Source organism: Convolutriloba macropyga, chromosome 15 (assembly GCF_964194025.1).
Source record: "Convolutriloba macropyga chromosome 15, txConMacr16.3, whole genome shotgun sequence".
In the NCBI taxonomy this organism is placed as follows: domain Eukaryota; kingdom Metazoa; phylum Xenacoelomorpha; order Acoela; family Convolutidae; genus Convolutriloba; species Convolutriloba macropyga.
Genome location: NC_134482.1, coordinates 29,789,801 through 29,808,346, shown reverse-complemented (window position 1 = coordinate 29,808,346; position 18,546 = coordinate 29,789,801). Strand labels below are relative to the sequence as shown.

The window sequence follows — 18,546 nt, the reverse complement described above, 5'->3', positions numbered from 1 at the left end:
TATAGTCCAATTTAATCGGGGTCAAATGAAGGTTTGAAGATATGGAATGGGAACAAGTTGAATGCCAAAAATTGCTTTCTAGAAATCATTCGTTGTGATTTGCTTGCATAATGAAATTCGTGAAAGCGTTGTGTTCGTGAAAGCAGCGGGTATACCTGCGCATGGAAACAAAAGTTGCGATACATAAAAATTCAGAAGTTTAAACGATGCTTTTTTAGCCCACATTCTCCAAATGTGGTTGAAGTTGAAACCCTAAAACTGCCATATTCATCGTATGCTCAGAAAATTTAGTTGTACTTCCGCTAGTTGTACTTCCGCTGGCTTTAAGAGTCTTCTGAAAATACAATTTTGCCAGATTTTCGCAAATTCGATAATTAAACGAAATGCATTAATTAATTTTAATACACTGAAAAATTTTGAATAAATATAATCTAATTCCTCCATTTAAACAACTGGGTGTTTTCGTAGCCGAGCAGCAATATCAGGGCTGACCTTGATCTCACCATGGACCTTACGGTAAAAATTTTTTAGATATAAATGGGGCACGGCCTTTTTTAAAAAAATACTTCCGCATTACCCGTTTTTTGTGCAAATTAATGACAAGAATTCAATAAATGTCTCAATTTCTGACAGACGCATTCTACACAAAATGAGGCTCAAGGACTATATATTACGGTCACAGAAAAATGCTCGTGTTTTTTATGGCTCTGATTGATAGCTTTTGTAAAATTTTGTAGAAATCTTATTTTTTCCATTCAATTTTTTTTTATTTTTCGTAATCCAATGACTTAGTCTTTGCAATCAAGGATCCAAATGGCTTCTTAGGAGGTATAAATGAACCAGACAATGCTTTCAGTTGTTTTATAATGTCTCTTATGACTTTGTTTTTTGTTTATAGAAAATGTCGGTGGAAAATTGTGTACTTTGCCAATAATTTCTTTTTTTCCTCTCTTTGCCTTGGGCATGATCTCAAAAAAGAAGCAAAAACCATTTGCAGTTAGTTAAAAAGTCATTACTTTTATTGGTTTTATATTTAAGTAATGGATAATTGGTTTAGATACTACGAGTTTTTAAATTTTTTTGACCATAATTGTAGATTTTATGAGTTCATTTTGCTTCACTTTCGAATTATCACAGGGCTGACACATCTACTTGAAGAAAAACATAAATGTGAAAATGAACAGATTTGGAAAAAAGGCTTATGAATGTTTTAAATGTTTTTGTTGAATAGATTATGCTTTTGGCCAGAGACACAGTTCTCTCGCTATATTTAAAGGTTTTTTTTTAATTTTGCTTATGTTTGTCTTTATTTTGATTGTTGTTCGACAAATGACTCATATTGATAGATATCAATTGTTTCCCCAAGACGTAAAAAAATAAAATCTAATTAAATCATTCAGTAAATAGTTTTTTTTAATGACGTTCATATTAATTTTTTTAAAGAATTTTTCTTTGCTTTGATTTTTAACTCACTCTTAAATATCATCTTTTTAACATCATGTAACTCACTCTCTCAAAATTAAGTTTCAAATATGCGTACTAATTCAAATTTTGTTCTCTTGGTTGGCTATATGTTTTGACTGTTGCCTTTGACCATTTAGTTTCATAAACATTTTCGAGTTTTCTATGCTGTTAATGTGTAAATGTTTTGGTTTGTTTCTATTGTCAATTCTACGCAGGGCTCCTTATAAGGAAGAACCGTTGATGTCCATATGGAGAGGAAGTGAACATTTACAGTACCTGCAAAAAACATCTTTTAATTATAGTGCCTTGAATACTGTGGTGTGAAGTTGTTTGTGAAGTTTCGGCTTCTGCCTGTATTTGTTATTTTGTAGTCTCGTGGCCTAGTCTCATTAATGGCAAACCCAATTAATTTTCTGAGGAGTTAACACTTTGTTGGTCTCTTTTTGTTGAAAACCTATGTCTGTTATGACATTTGAACAGAAATTGTTTCAAAAGCATATTTGGATTTTTGAGCTTGGCCGTTTTTTAAATTGTTTTTTGGTGGGCTTGTAGCTTTGTCTCTGTGAAGACACACATCCCGTTTCTAGTAAACTATATTTTATTTAAAAACGGTTATAGTTCCAACCAATTTTTTCTCGGCTTTGTTACTACTGTTGATACGAAATTTCATTAATTGTGATTTTTATATAGTTGTACATTTTAAAGGATTTATATTTTCTTTCTAATATATAACGTTGAATGTAGGTCCCATTGGGTTTGAAGTAGTGTGCAATAGAATTTTTTTTGCTCCCAGTGACAATTTTGAGATTTTAACGGCTTCACTGCCATTTTTGCGCAAAGTTTGTTTTTGCCGGTTTTTGTCCTGCTTGTTGTAGTCGTATCACGTTAGGTATCAATTGCTTCCTATGGAGATATTGATGAAGATGTTAGTGATTTTAGTTATTATCTAATGATGTAAATTAATCTGAAATCATTTGTTTGCAAAAGTAGCAACGTATCTCTGAACTTTGCACATTTTGTTCTTTTTGTCGACCTGTTACCCAGTCGTATTGAGGAGAGGACCAATATTTTTTCTATTGAAGTATAGGTTTTTGTTTTTTGTTTAGGTTTTAATGCGAGTTTTAGTTTTGTTTTTGTTGCGAGTTTGATTTTTGCAACGGTTTCAAAAAATATATAGACATCGAGTTTTGGTCGTAATTAAAGTTTGTTATTTAATTTTTTAAATGATCTTTTCCAGTAGTCCTATTAATAACAAGTTTTATCGGACTTCTAGCGTGGCCTTGTTGTATTCCATTAGTGGTTTACTGAACAAAATGTATCTTTTTGAAATTGTTCTATCTGTGCATCATTTGGTAGCCAATTAAGTCAAGGATGTGGACAAGCGGAGTTGGAATATCATGTGCGTACGCGCATTACCGAACCTCCTTGTCCCAACGGGCACTCAAATATGGTTTTTCCTTTTTGAACTGCTCATAAGAATGGATTGTTTTTTCAGTTGCTTTCCTTTGATTTTTGGCCGGTGTTACTGTATGTAATTATTATTTCTGGTTTTTAGCGTCTTGTGTGTTTTTCACCGCAGCAATTCATAATGAGTTCCAATGAACTTCAGCGGAGAACTTTAAATATGACTTGCGCTGGTTTTAGGTGGGCGGAAATATATATATATATATATATATATATATATATTTATATATATGTATACATATATATATATATATATATATATATATATATATATATATATATATATATATGTATATATCGAAATGCTCCACCAATACACCTGAATTAGAAATGTCTTCACGTTCACAATACAATACCTATTGTAGACAGTCATTATTTATAATTGTTCCGACCCACTTTATTGGGAGAAGAACTCTACACTCAAACGGTTCTTGCTTTGTTCAGCCAATTTTGACCGTTCGGTATATTCCTTGTAGAGGATTCTGAGAGGCATCATTAGAAAGCCCGTGCAATATAGTATATATAACTAAAAATTGTTTTTGAAATTCAATTTTTCCACAAAATTTTTGAGGTTTACAGCTTTGTGAACATTTGACTGATTTTCGTTTTTATTGTTCGCATTTGTTGTAGTTTTACGCATCTTGCAAAAATTTTGTTAAAATTTTTAACGATAGTGCTTATGATATTCTTTCTAAAAGCAAAAGTGCGTTGTTTATCTGCTGGATTGCAATTTATGGCTAAAATCTATGCTTAAAGATTTTCTGCTAATTTACCTCGATAACTAAGCAAAATGCATTATTTATATTTTATTCATTGGTTTTTTGCATCCAGAAATATCGAACAATTTAAAAGACGAATAGAAACACCAATACTAGTTTTGGTCTAATCACGGTTTCTTGAAGCCCAAAAATAATCAGATTGTAATCAGTCGAAGTTTTTTTGACAATCAATTAGCATTTTTTGCTTTTTCCTAAGTTAATTTTAGAAAACAAAACAATTCTGATCAAAAAGTTCTACTGACAAGTCCAATTAGCTTTATACGGAGTTCCAAGGAGACCTAAGTAGCCTTTTAGTTAAAAGCTTATGGTCGTTTTCACTGTTAAAAATTTGTTTATTAAAAAAAACAATGGAATACTGAGACTTGCGACCTATTTTTCACTTTTTGGACAAATTGCAGCTAAAAGTGAGCAGACAGCCGTTGCATCGTGTTTCTAATCTATTGAAACTTAATATTTAACGCGGTGTTATGCTTTAAGTAATGCTTTTCTGCATCGTTACTACGAGCTTTCACATTTTTTATTTTAGTTCGTTTGCTTTTAATGAGATTCTTTTTTTCAACATTATAAAAAAGTCAGATATCAAATTATTGGAATTCAAAGAAGGATCAATCGAACATATCAGTTTATGCATAACATAGTTTACACATAACAGATTATGGTTTTAACTGCTTCGAGACTTTCTCCACTCAAAATTTAAAGGAACTTTACTTTTATAGTTTTCTGTCATTCCTTTGTAGTCATGAATGTATTTGGGACAAATTAGGTCTCAGCAACTTCTTCTTAATGGACAAAGAAAACTGCCTACTGATTTTAGCTGACAGCTTAATTCTTTTATGACATTGGAATCAAATGCGTTTTTTTTCAATTTTGACTCTGATTTCCTTTTGTCGACTTCTTACATTAACTGCAGTTCACATATAAAATAACTAGAGCTGAATAAAAACTCAAATAAGCATATCCAAGATTTATAGTGCATTGTTTATTGCTTCAATGGCTTTTTGGGGTTTAAGCGTTTTTTACGAACTTTTTCGCCAATTATTTTTAATTTCCTTTTCTTGTCTAATTATTCTTTTTTTAGATGTATGAAATATTCTAAATCACGACAGATCTCAATAGCTGTTTTGAGAGAGAAAGAATCTAATTATTGATTTCAGTTGTTAACAAATATTTTTAATGTTTGAAGTTGATTGTTCTCAAAAAATACAATCGTCTATTTTAACTGTGCCTTTTTTTGAATTTTTTAATTACATGCTACCTAGTCTCATTCAGAAATCAGATATATCATTTTTTGTGTTCAAGGAAAATGCTGTTGGTTGTATCTCATTTTTTGGATCAGATCATGGTCTACACTACTTCGTTTCTTTTTCAAAATTTAAAGGTGTTTATCTGATCTTCTGAATTTGTCGTTTTTTTTTGTAGACGTACGACATGTTTTGGATATCGACAGATCTGGTAGAGTTCAAATTACAGTATGAAACTGAATAAAAAACCTACAATCAGATGTCAACGATGTCTAATGGTTTTCATTAATGGAAATTGTTTGTTTTCAAGAAATCTTAAACGTGTGTTTTCAACTGTGTCGTTTTTGTTCTTTTTTGTCTACCTGTTCCCGAGTTTCAAAAAGGAGATGTCTCATGTTTGTTTTTAGCGAGGAAGAACTTTGTTTGTTTCGTTTAGGTTTTAGTGAACACTATTTTGACTTTTAAATTATGTAGTTTGTGTTCAAGATATAGAGTTTTGGATGTAAATGTCTGTTGTTATTTTATTTTTTTTGTTGTCATCTCGTAGTCTTAGTAATGGCCCATCGTAGTCTCAAAGGCCCATTGGTGTGGGATTTTTTTAAATTTTACTAAGTGATTTGATTAGGAAGCAATTTTTCATTCAGACACCAAATATTTTTGATCAATATTTGAGAATTTTGAAAGTTTTCTATCTCTTCCTCATTTGGTAGACAATTAATGCAAACTTGTAAATAAGCGGGATCGGGACATTATAAGCAAACGCACAATTTAGACCTCAGGTTCACTGTTAAAGAAAATCAACAATAAAGTTAGGCTCAATCACTAATTTTAAAAATTGATCAAGCAAGAAGTCATTATTTCATACTTTTCACACTTTTCATTGTTTTATATCACACTAGCCTTTGAACTTAATCACTTTTTCGCCCAATTTTCACACTTGTGTTGAAGATTTCAACCTGAAAAAATGTTATGAAATGAGCAATCAACTGGGCAAACTTCTTGGAAAAAATTCTTGGCAGCCTTAAGGCATAATTCTGGAAAACATTTTTTGGAAGCCCAATTTTTTCTCATGAGACAAAGCGAACACTTTTCAAAGATAGTGAAAAGGGATAATCGAAAACAAGAAACATTCACAAAATATATCAACTTCGGCAGAAGGACTTTTTTAAGGTCAATAATTGAGTCAATATAAAGAAATATTTTTTATAAATTGCTCATTTTTCTAAAACCCATAAAGAGTGACAATGAGAGTGACACAACAGAGCCGGCTGACGACCTCTGCGATCCATTCGCTCCTACAATAATATCAAGGATTTAAGAAAAAAACTATTATTTGGGTTGAACGATTATTCAATTGTTGGATTGATTCGCTGCACGAGAATTGCAATGTTACTATAAATTTTAATTAAACTCTCGCTTTGAGTTTTGAACAGCGAAATCGTGGTCTAAATATGTTAGAGTATAGTTCTGGGAAGCCTTCGGCAATTCGAGCTCAGCCTCGGGCGCAAGCGCCCTCCTCTTTGAGCTCTAATTACCTTAGGCTTCCAAGAACTATACTCTAACATATACATAGAGCCTCTTGTTTCAACGATTGAATCGTCTAAAAAATTCATCCATGCAACTCCTAATCTGTTTTTAGAATTGAGAATTAAAATCTTAACAGTTTCCTATACGATTCGCCCCCCCCCCCCCCCTCCACAACCCGGTAGATTTAGATTTGCTCTCCGTAATTGGAAATCTTCCTGCTTTTCAGTACTGTATTTTAATTTCTATGGATAGTCCCACCAATTATTAGTCTGCGCAAACCATTATCAGTTTAAAAACAAGCACTAGTTTGTTCAAATTTGCTACTAAACCCAAAAATTTTGTTCATGGAGGAAAAGAAATAGTTCCATGAAAATCGGAATTCGATTTATCCTTGTTTACACAGGAGCTATACAATTAGTCCTCATCAACAGGTTTCATGTTTCTAGAAACGTTTACCAGCACAGAAGGTGAAATTGCTGCCATCTGTGACTGAAAAAGGATTTCCAGATCCAGCAGTTTCATTGTTGACCTCCAACCGGATAATGTGCAGAGTGTATTGTGCTCCAGCAATCAGTCCAGACCAGGTGAATGTTGCTGGGTTTTCCTAGAAATTTCCGTGAATAAATAAAGACCCCCACCCGAAGTTATAGCCCTCTTTTATGGTAAAAAAACGTTAATTGGGGAGCTATACACTATGCCCACTAAACTGGTGGAAGGTGCTATAATGGGAAAGAACCAGAAAGGGAAGGAGACACCAGAACATGTAATCTGAGGAACTCCTCAGTAAAGGATTACACTTTCGTTGTCCTGGAATACCCCCAGTCAAATCCGACTGTCATTGTACCAGGAGAGGCACGTGCTAAAAACTGTAACTTTGAACACCAAGTCATAATGTTGATTATATAGATATAATTCAATGGTTAGGAAATGGATGCCTTTTTCACGGTAGCAAAAGAATACTTGTGAAGCAAATCTCAAGAAAGTTATAACTGTTGAAAAGGAACAACAGTGGGCAAAGGGTAGCCCAGGCATATCGTGCCAAAGTAACTATAACTCAAGGGTCTTTTTTGAAACGCCACCAACACTGGCGTCAGTGAAGCAAGCTGATTAGTTTGCTTCTCTGACGTCCGGCCGCAGCACCACCAACACTACACATTCAAAATTAACTGAAGGCGGAACACCGCACAGTTTTTTCTGGTGACCCCCCCTAACCACGCTCGAACGCGCAACCTCAAGGCAAAGGCAAGGGCAAAGGCAAAGACAAAGACCACGAATCAACCCCAAAGACCAAGACCCATCCCCCACCGGACAATAAAGACCCCCCAACACAGTCAACATTTCAACAACACAATACACAAAGCAGAATACAAACCTCCTGAGAGCAATGCCGAACAGAACCAACCACCCGTTTTAAAAGCAAAAATCAGGGTCATGGGGGAGAAAATTGCAAAGAACCTGCAAACCATGAGCGAATTGATTGACAGTGGGAACATAAACGCAGCAAAAATTGTTCATGAAAAGGCAGCGGAAGCATTTTCGGAGTTCGAGGAAACCAGTTACGAGTTGATTTCACAGCTTGACGAAGATCAGCACGAGGAGTACATCGGAAAAATCACTGACACGTGGAACAACATCGACGACATGAAAATTAAAATTCAGAATCACCTTTCGCAAGAAAACACCACAACAAACTACAACACACAAGACAACAACGAGACAACAATAACAGCAAACTCGACAGCGGATAACTCAGCAACCAACAACAACATCAACACTAGAGCAATTGGACAACAGCAAACATCCGTTAACAGAAGTTCACACAACGAACAACCAGAAACTAGCAATTCCGCTCAACGTGACAACCTCAACAGCTTTTGGTATGATAGACTAGCTTACTCAAGCAGCCTAAACGACCAGCAGAACAGAGTTACTGGAATGGGGGACACACAAACATTCAATCAGCCAACAGAACAACCACAACAATTGTCAACGACGTTATCACAACCAGTTCCATTCTGTACGCCTTATGTGGAAGCTCTTCCAAGGATGGATCTTCAGAAGTTCAACGGTGACCCGAGCAAATGGGCACATTGGTACAGCCGTTTCAGTTTCATGATTGGAGACACTCAGCTCAGTGATGGACAGAAGATCGCCTATCTACAGGGACTTGTAATTGGAAAAGCCAAAACAGCAATTGAGGGATTTGCCTGCAACGGACACCTGTACAAAGATGCAATAAACGAGTTGAAACAGCGGTTTGGGAACCCAAACGTCATCGTCAGCAACTTGTTGGAGAAACTCATCAACTACAGGCCACCAACGACATCTCTTCCTTGGACAATTGTAAATTTTTCCACATTCATTAACACCATGACAAGGACACTACAAGAACTCAACTTCGAAGCCGATCTCAACAGCACGACAATCTTGAAGCATGCAACCGACAAACTACCTTACAGCGAAGAATTCAAATGGAATCAGCTTTTTTTACGACGAAGATTTCAGCAGCCGACACTTGCAGACTTCAACCAATGGATTAAAGAAATAGCAGAAGCACCTGAACGTTCAACGCATCAAGGACGAAGCAGTACTAGTCTCAGCACAAACAGTGATACACATCAACGAAATTTCAACTTAAATGGAAACCGACAATTTCATCAACAACCAACTCATCCAAACAGGGAACAACAGCAGCAACAACAACCAACACAGAACATAAACAACTTTAGCAACAACAACAACAAGAACCAGCATAACCAGCGGAGCACAACACAAATGTTTCAGGCAACAAGAGGAAGCAATAGCAACAACCAGCCTCTGCCTTGTGTCTTCAACGACGGTAATCATCAGTTATTCCATTGCCCAACGTTTAAAGCAAAGACAGCAGACGAAAGACTACAAACAGTTTATCAGTTGAACCTTTGCAGAAATTGTTTGGGAGCGAACCATCGAGCCAACAACTGTCCTTCAATCTCTAATTGCAGGGAACAAGGATGCGAACAACGACACAATACTTTGTTACACGATGCCAACAGTAGATACGGACGAACACTGACCTCAGTTGTTCTACCAAACTCTCAATCGAACAACTCGAGAGGAAATGGTAACTCATTTGCAGTCATCAGCAACAAAGATACAACCACAACAAAGGACACGACAGCAGCAACTAAAACAACGAATCTTCTCTATGTCATGCCAGTTATTCTACATAACAAGGAGAAAAAAGTTCGCACATACGCCTTCATCGACCCAGGAAGCAGCTTGACAATACTTCACTCGAAGACAGCCGACGAACTACGCCTTCAGAAAGAAACACGTCAACAACTTGTCTTGGAGGGAGCCAACGGAACAGACACAAAATCGTGTTACACAACGACAACAGAAATTTCGAATTTGGAAGACGACGATCGCTACAACCTCAAACAGATATACGCTGTGGAAAACATCAATTTGCCAAAGCTGAGGGAGCACCCGGGAGACATTGCTAGAAAGTATGACCACCTTAGACATGTCAATATGCCAACTCTGCATAATCTCGAAGTCACAGTATTGATTGGACAGGACAACATTAACCTTATCTCACCAGTCAGAGTGGAACAAGGACCATCATCAGCACCAAACGGAAGTCTTTTCAAACTTGGTTGGACTATTTCTGGACCTCAAACAGTATTGGATGACAGCAAAACACAACATTCAATGCACCATACCGCTTTGTTTTGCAGCAATTGCCTTGAAAAAGACAATGACCTCAACGAAGAAGTTTATCATTGGTGGAAAGCAGAGACAATTCCATTGGAATCCAAAACCAAACCAAATGATCCAGAAGTTTTGTTAGCCACCAAGATATTTAACACAACATGCGTGAGACAAGCAGATGGACGTTATGAAACGGGACTTCTCTGGAAAGAGGACAGCAGTTTACCAGACAACCGGTCGCAAGCCTTGACTCATTTGAATCATCTTGTCAACAGACTACAGAAGAAACCTGAACAGTACAAGAAATACAATGAGGGCATTCAAGCAGACCTGGAAAAAGGTCACATTGCAAAAGTACCCTTCCATCGACAGAAAGATACAAGATGGTACATACCACACTATGGTCTTGTCAGCCCAAACAAACCCGACAAGATACGAAGAATCTGCAATGCCAAAGCTCCACAAAGCGGAACAAGCCTCAATGACAAACTCTTAGCTGGACCTGACCTCCTCGGAAATATGCTTGGATTTTTGCTACGATTCAGACAGGGAGCCATGGCCATCCAGGGAGACATCGAAGCGATGTTTATGCAAATCGGAGTACGAAAAAAAGACCGACGTTATCTGCGATTCATGTGGAAACAACCAAATAGCCAAGAATTAGAGGTCTACGAATACCAACGACACATCTTTGGAGCCAGGGACTCACCAGCTTGCGCAAATTTTGTTTTGCAACAGACAGCCAAAGACGACATCGAAGATCACCCAAATTCTCTGGAGATAATTCAGCGGACATTCTACATGGATGACATGGTTGCATCTTTCAGCGACACCATCACAGCATTCACTACAGCCAAGGATGTCAAGGATACTCTGGAAAAGGTAAATTCAACCTGACAAAATGGTGCAGCAACAGCCGTGAGTTTTGTCAGCAGATGCAAGTGGATCTATGCAAGCCAGTGGAGGAGCTCTTCAGTAAAGGTTTTCATCAAAGAGTGCTTGGAGTTTACTGGAGTTTAGACGAAGACAAACTATTATTTAAAGCGAAAGACAGAAAGAACCTAGACTGGAAAACATGGACTCAACGCAAGTTTCTGTCTTTTGTGTCAAGTTTCTACGATCCTTTGGGAATAATATCTCCATTCCTCATCCGAGCAAAGATTCTACTGCAAGAACTGTGGAAACATGGACGCGAATGGGACAAAGCCATCAGTGAAGACAATGGAAAGGCCATCAAGGATTGGGTAGAGGAAACGGAACTGTTAGGTACGGTAGGGGTACACAGGTTGGTAGGTGGTACAGGACTTGGGGACACAATGGAACTTCATGTATTCTGCGACGCATCATTGGAAGCAACAGCAGCAGTAGCATACATCAAGACAACCGGGAACCAAGAAACCACAACTCGTTTTCTCATGGGAAAAACAAGAGTGGCACCCTTACGTCAAACAACAATTCCCAGACTAGAACTGCAAGCAGCATTTTACGCGGCAAGATTGAAGAAAACAATTGAGGATGAAATGGATTTCAAGTTTGATAAAATCTTTCTGTGGAGTGACAGCACGACCGTTCTCAGTTGGATAAAGAACTTCAAATTGAAACACAAGATGTACATCGGAAACCGAATTGCCGAAATAAGGGATCTCACAAACACCAATCAGTGGAACTACGTCAACACCAAGGACAACCCAGCAGATCAAGGAACGAGGGGACTAACAGCAACAGAAATGACAGAAAAATCTCTTTGGTTACAGGGACCACAGTTTCTTCTATCTTCTAGCGACAACTCGACAACAGACGAACAACACGAAACTGTTTTCTTGAACAGCGCAGAACAGAAGCCTCGACGACAGCCAATTGTCAAAGACTTAATTGATGCCAACAGGTTTAGCCAGTGGTAAAAACTAAGAGCCGTCATCATCAAAATGAAAAACCTCCGAAACAAAACGAGAACACGGGACCAGCAGATCATAGAAGCAGAGAACTTTCTTTTCCGTCTATCTCAGCAACAATCATTCGACGAGGACATAAATCAACTAGCACACAACAAGCCAATTCAAAAACAACGGAGTAGATTGATTCAGTTGACACCTTCAATAGACGAAGATGGTATCATTCGTTCAAATAGCAGACTAGCCAACGCACCAGTTTCAACAGCAACAAAAAAGCCAATAATCTTAGACGGTAGGAACAGGATTATTCGTCTTTTTCTGGAACTGCAACACAACATCAATGGTCATGTTGGAGTTGAACAGCAAACACACATCATTCAGTTGAACTTTTGGGTTCTTCAATGCAAAACAGTAATGAAGAAGATCTCGAACAGATGCTACGAATGCAGACGACAGAGACAACTCAACAGCCAGCCTCAGATGTCAGATCTTCCGAGCTACCGATTCTCAGTCAAACCTGTAGCCTTCAAGGAAACCGGAGTAGACATTTTTGGGCCATTCGAAATCTACAGCCAGATCAACTTAGCCATGAAAGTATACTGTTGCTTATTCACCTGTCTGACGATACGAGCCGTTCATATCGAAGTGACCAGGAACTTGCAAAAAGAATCATGCATAATGGCATTCCAACGATTCTTCAGCCGACGAGGACTACCGGAAAGAATTCACAGCGACAACGCTTTATATTTCACCAGTACAGCAATGACCTTCGAAGAAAGCAGCTTCACAACTACAGAGATACAGAGATATGCGGAATCAAAAAAGATTGCATGGAAATTTATTCCACCAGGAGCTCCACATTTTGGTGGAACATGGGAACGCCTCATTGGGATGAGCAAACGACTCTTCTTCAATATCGCCGGATCTAGGAAACTCCAGGAAGACAGTTTCTCAACCCTTATTTGCCAAGTCAAAGCTCTACTCAACAGCAGACCTCTATCATCAGTCAGCAGTGACATACGCGATGTGGAAAGCCTGACACCAGGACATTTTTTGACAGGAATGACAACAGGGCTGCCTTCAGATACTACAATTAGCAGCAACGACAGAGGAACAGGAAAACTATGGAACAACGTCAACAGTATTTTGAACGAGTTTTGGACACGTCTTTTAAAGGAATATCTGCCAACACTCAGACAACGTCGAAAATGGCATTCAACAGTAGACGGGATAGAAGTAGGGGACATGGTATGGATACTAGAAAACAACACACCCAGGGGTATTTGGCCGGTAGGTAGGGTACAAAAGGTAAATAAAGGTAAGGATAATGTGGTTAGGTCTTGCCTGGTTAAAACAACAAAAGGGGATTTTGTTAAACCAGCTATTAAATTTAGTTTGATTAGCGACAAATCAACATAAAGATTATCAATATTAAATGGGGAACAATAATTCAAACACAATTTGAAGCAAACTTGATATCAGTTTTGGGATTAGGGTAAAGTGAAAGATGAAAAATTTAAAGTTCAACTCAATGAATTAGCAATTCAAAGGGACTATTAGGTATTATTCAGGTACAATTAGGGATTTCAATAAGTAACTCACAAGGCAACTCAAATTAGCAAAGCTTATCGTACATTAGATAAATACATTCAAACGGGAAAATTTAGGTAGGTAGGTTTAACAGGAAGACAAATTCTGGATAGATATTAGGTAGGTTTTGGAATTCAAATGCACAATTAATTAGCTTATTGCAAAACAGAAGAGAGTTGAACCGACAGGATAAAAGTATGTTGAATAGTTATATGACACTAAACAGCTTAGGTAAAACCAGACATCAGCGATAAAAATTATTACAAAACATTTGGTATTCCGACAAACTCTAATTTGGGAAAAACAGGTAAACGTAGGCAATAGGTACAAGGTAGTGGTAGGTTTAGGTAGGTAGGGAACACGGGGAGCATCAGTTTTTCAACTTTCAAGGAGCAGACCAGCAACAACAACATTTCCGGAAATTGTTCAGTATTTGACAATCGCCAATCAGCCAATACAGAAGTCGATTTAAAACAACTACAAATGTACACAGTTAAACGCAATCAGCACAAAAAGCAATTCAACTTTCCAGCATACCACTTTCATATAACACTACAAGCAGCACGTTGACAACCAGTACACAACAACAATCTACAGACAACACCGACGGAAGACATCAGCAGAAATTTCACAACAACAAACACTTCAGCAAGAATTACTTCAGAAGAAGCAACAGCATTTTTTGAACAGCAGTCAACACATTCATCAACAGCAGACATTATCAATGTCAGGACAGACATACTTGTAAATATGGACGAGTCTATAACTTCAAGATCAGCGTTTTATTGAGGACACAGCTCAATACAACATTTCAACATAATCATCAGCAGATGAAGTAAGAAATACAGTTCAGCTAAAAAAAGACACAACAGAGCAAAAGAGAACACGACGAGACGACAAAGAGCAACTTCAAACAGACTTCAACAACAACAACAGTTCGACCACAAACTTTCTGATGTTTGGTGCCCAAAAATGGGGGCCCAGTGTACCAGGAGAGGCACGTGCTAAAAACTGTAACTTTGAACACCAAGTTATAATGTTGATTATATAGATATAATTCAATGGTTAGGAAATGGATGACTTTTTCACGGTAGCAAAAGAAGATTTGTGAAGCCAATCTCAAGAAAGTTATAACTGTTGAAAAGGAACAACAGTGGGCAAAGGGTAGCCCAGGCATATCGTGCCAAAGTAACTATAACTCAAGGGTCTTTTTTGAAACACCACCAACACTGGCGTCAGTGAAGCAAGCTGATTAGTTTGCTTCTCTGACGTCCGGCCGCAGCACCACCAACACTACACATTCAAAATTAACTGAAGGCGGAACACCGCACAGTCATCTTGCAAAATGGTCCACCAAAATTCTTACAAGAAACATGCGAGGGCATAGAATAATGCCTGAGTCATACATTATTCTAACAAGATCTTGCAAGATGATCGTCTTTTTTGGAAGAATCTTATGAGATAACTATCTCTCTTGCAAGATGTGACCGTCTAAACTGGGCAAGTCTTGAAAGATTACCGTCTGAATTTTAAAAGAGCCTTTCTTTGCAGAAACAACGGACGGAGTTATGTGTCTTCACGCTGCGTGAAAATCTATTTAAAATAGTCAGAAACCTATTTAGGAAAACGAATCTGTTGTAACTAATCTGATGAATACATGGATTTTTGAATAATTGTTTTCGGGTGTCATTTGTGTTGAATAAAAAAAAATTGGAGTAGTTTTCAACGCATTGCTTGCAAACAACTAGCAAATTATCAGGCACATTTCTAACCTAAACTAAACACCTTTAAAAAGTTGAAAATCAGCACAATTGGCGCTTTGATTACATCTTTTTAGCACTCCTTTCACAAATTCGATTATTCTACACTTTTCATCGACTGAGATTTGGTTTAAGACCAAAGCTCTCAACTCAAAGCTCATTTCAAAACTTTCTTTGAAAGGTGTAAAATGCTGCCAAGAGAGGTTTCTCATAGAATTGTTCTTCCCTCAATAATCGTTCACTCAAAATTTAGACAATTTTTTCTTAGTTTTGAAGAACCAGGACATTTTTCGATCCGGAAATTAAAATTACATAGAAATGTTCCTTAAATAATTAAAATCCTTTCAATTCAATATTAAATATCTACAATCGTTATCCCTTCATTATTTCTGGACAAAACCATTCGTTTGTATTCTCATTTCATAATATATTGCTAAAAAATATCCTCTTATGTTCGTTTGATAGTTTAGATTGTTCGTAAAAAATACTGCGGCACAGTGATACTTACTTATATAACGTTATTAAATTTTGCGAAATTTAAGACTAGAATGGATAATCAATGACGCCTTTCTTGCTACACAGTTTAGTTAGTTTAGTTGTCTTCGCTTTATCTCAATGTCTGCAAATTGTCATCAAGTGACAGTCAGAACTGTGTTTGAAGTCACTTTTAAAGATTCGTCTCAAAATGAGTGGTATCGGAATAAAATAGTCACCGAAATCAAGAGAACAAAAATCAAAAAAGATTGATATGAAAATAATTGAAATTACCAAAAAAATAACAAAAAACTTGCAATTTAGTGTGAAAGTGTATAAACTAAAATTTTAACAAAAAATGAGCAAAAACTTGATGAGTGACTCAGAAAGTTCCAACTTATTTTACTGCAAAAAACTTATTTTACTGCAAAGTTCCAACTTATTTTACTCCAACTTATTTTACTGATAATCGAGGAAACAAAGTCATTGCAGGTGAAAACATACCACTCACGAATGATGTTGGCAGGAGTGTACAATAATAAAGAAAGTATTATGCATAAACAATGGTCGATTTGAGCACTTTCTGACGTTTTTCAGCAGTTTTTCGGTAGAAATAATTTAGCGCCTCTTTTGCCATAAAAAACTTTCAGATGCATTGTGAGCTTTTGTTATTCGATACTGTTGGAAATAAGTGGGCATCAATGCTCGAAGAAAAAAAATGTTCAAGTAAATTTAGATCAAAACAGACTTCTTTTTAATCAGATTTAAATTGTGTTTAAAATATTGCTGAACATGGATGAACAATTTGTCCGGCATTGTTTTTTTAAGTAAATAAATGTACTTTTTTCACTTTGTACCTTTTTTCATCCTTTTATTTGGTGATGGCTGTTTCCGTGAACCTATGTCACTTAATGTTCAAAAAAACTTCTCCTTAACTGTTACCAATTTTTTCACCTAGTCGAGATTTCTTTAAAATTGAAGTTTTACATAGTTTTCAATGATTCTTTTGCTTATTTTTAATTATTAAAACCTTATCTTCGGCTTTTTTGCTTGTAATGCGAAAACAAATCAACTAGAAGAGCTCATTTTTCATCATAATTTCCATAATTTCTATTCCTTTCTCGCTAATTTTTCAATCTTCTGCAACTCTGTTATGTATAAAAACCATCAAAAGTCTATATTTTTATAAACTTGTTGCAATTGCATTTCAGGGCACTATATCAATCGCTGGTAGTCGTAGCCATCTGTTTCTGTTTCTACCAACATTGTCTTTTGTGCCAATTGAATCATTTCCAACAATTCCAGAACATGATTTTATTAATTTAGTTGACGGAGTTGTATTGTTAGGCGTTCTTTTAGCTACTTATCCTATTTATTGGAGACCTAAACTCACGAAACACCAAAAATTGATTTTATACAAAACAATACAAAAAACAAGTGGTTTTAAAATGTCATTGTCAATTCTAATTGATACAACTTAAAGTAAATCCTAAAGAAAAAGTTCTTGATTGCGCAGGACGCTCATGAACTGTCACGTATAAATATAAAACCGGAGAATGCTGAGCTCCAATGCTTCATTAATTATGCTAGCAAATTCCTTTGACAAGTTTTTTGACTTTGTCCCTGCAGTCTGTTTCGATAGAATAAACGTTCTAAAATACAGTTGAAGGAACTAAAACTACGAAGATGAGGGAAACTGTTTGTGTAGTTAAACTACACCCTTAATGAGCCCACATTTAGTACCATTCTTATTTTCCCAGAATGCGCAGAAACATTTTTGCAATCGCGGAGGTTGGTAGCAGAGAAAATCAGCGCTGAATCAGTCTATCAGTCTAGAGACATTCTGTTTTTTAAGATGGCTGTACTCCGTTAATCTCACAATTTACACTGGCAAGTCTTTATTTTTAAGTGAAATTTAATACTATTGAAAATAAGTGAAAAAATAATATGTTCAGCTTAACTACCGCCAACAAGGTTTGCTTTATATGTTTTTCGAACTTCCGCGTGGGTACTTATAACATTTATTTTGCGCAGTAAGTCGTAACCACTCAGCTAAATGGGTTTTGTGGTAAACGCCAACAAATGGTAATGTGTGGATACTTACTACTATAGTAATTACCAATTGTAAGCTACAAAAGTATGACATTATTCTGCTCAGACTTAATTCTGGGGAATGGATAATTTTCAGACTATACAGGATAAGTTTCGCCTGGGTGAACTCTAAGACCTCAATATAATCACAATGAGTTAACACTGTACATATAGAAACTCAAAATATTCTAGAGATGCAATGTATCAGAACTGATTTAGGTTTTGACTCAAATGTGCTGGTTCAGCGCTGAAATCCTCTGAGACTCAAATCCTGGATTGTCAGGAGAAAAAAGACGCACTATAATATATTTCACCATTACAATTTTCGATGTAACAGTATAAATAAGTAAGCGACCAAAAAATTATGCTACAGAATAATGCCATAAGCGAGCAATTATGCCGCAGAAGAACAAAATCGGACAGACATAATTTGTTAACCAAAAAGCGGATTTTTGGAACTTTATAGTATTTTTAATTTATTTTTTTGGCACGAGAATCGGGAAACTAAATTTTTCCATAAAGAAAATGGAAATAATGAGATTGCGAGCGAGCTGAAAGTTGCAAGATT

The 18,546-nt window shown here is 36.5% G+C and overlaps 2 protein-coding genes across 2 annotated transcripts in view; both read right to left on the bottom strand.

Moving 5' to 3' along the window:
• LOC142354240 (integrin beta-3-like) overlaps positions 1–18,546 on the bottom strand; it is a 402,746-nt gene that overhangs the window by 304,356 nt on the left and 79,844 nt on the right. The gene's annotated exons all lie outside the window — the stretch shown is intronic.
• Positions 1–18,546, bottom strand: part of LOC142353904 (uncharacterized) — a 57,766-nt gene that overhangs the window by 33,912 nt on the left and 5,308 nt on the right. The window contains exon 3 of the mRNA XM_075406133.1: positions 6,932–7,079. Coding sequence (XP_075262248.1) covers positions 6,932–7,079 — 148 coding nt within the window. The remainder of the gene's footprint in view (positions 1–6,931; positions 7,080–18,546) is intronic.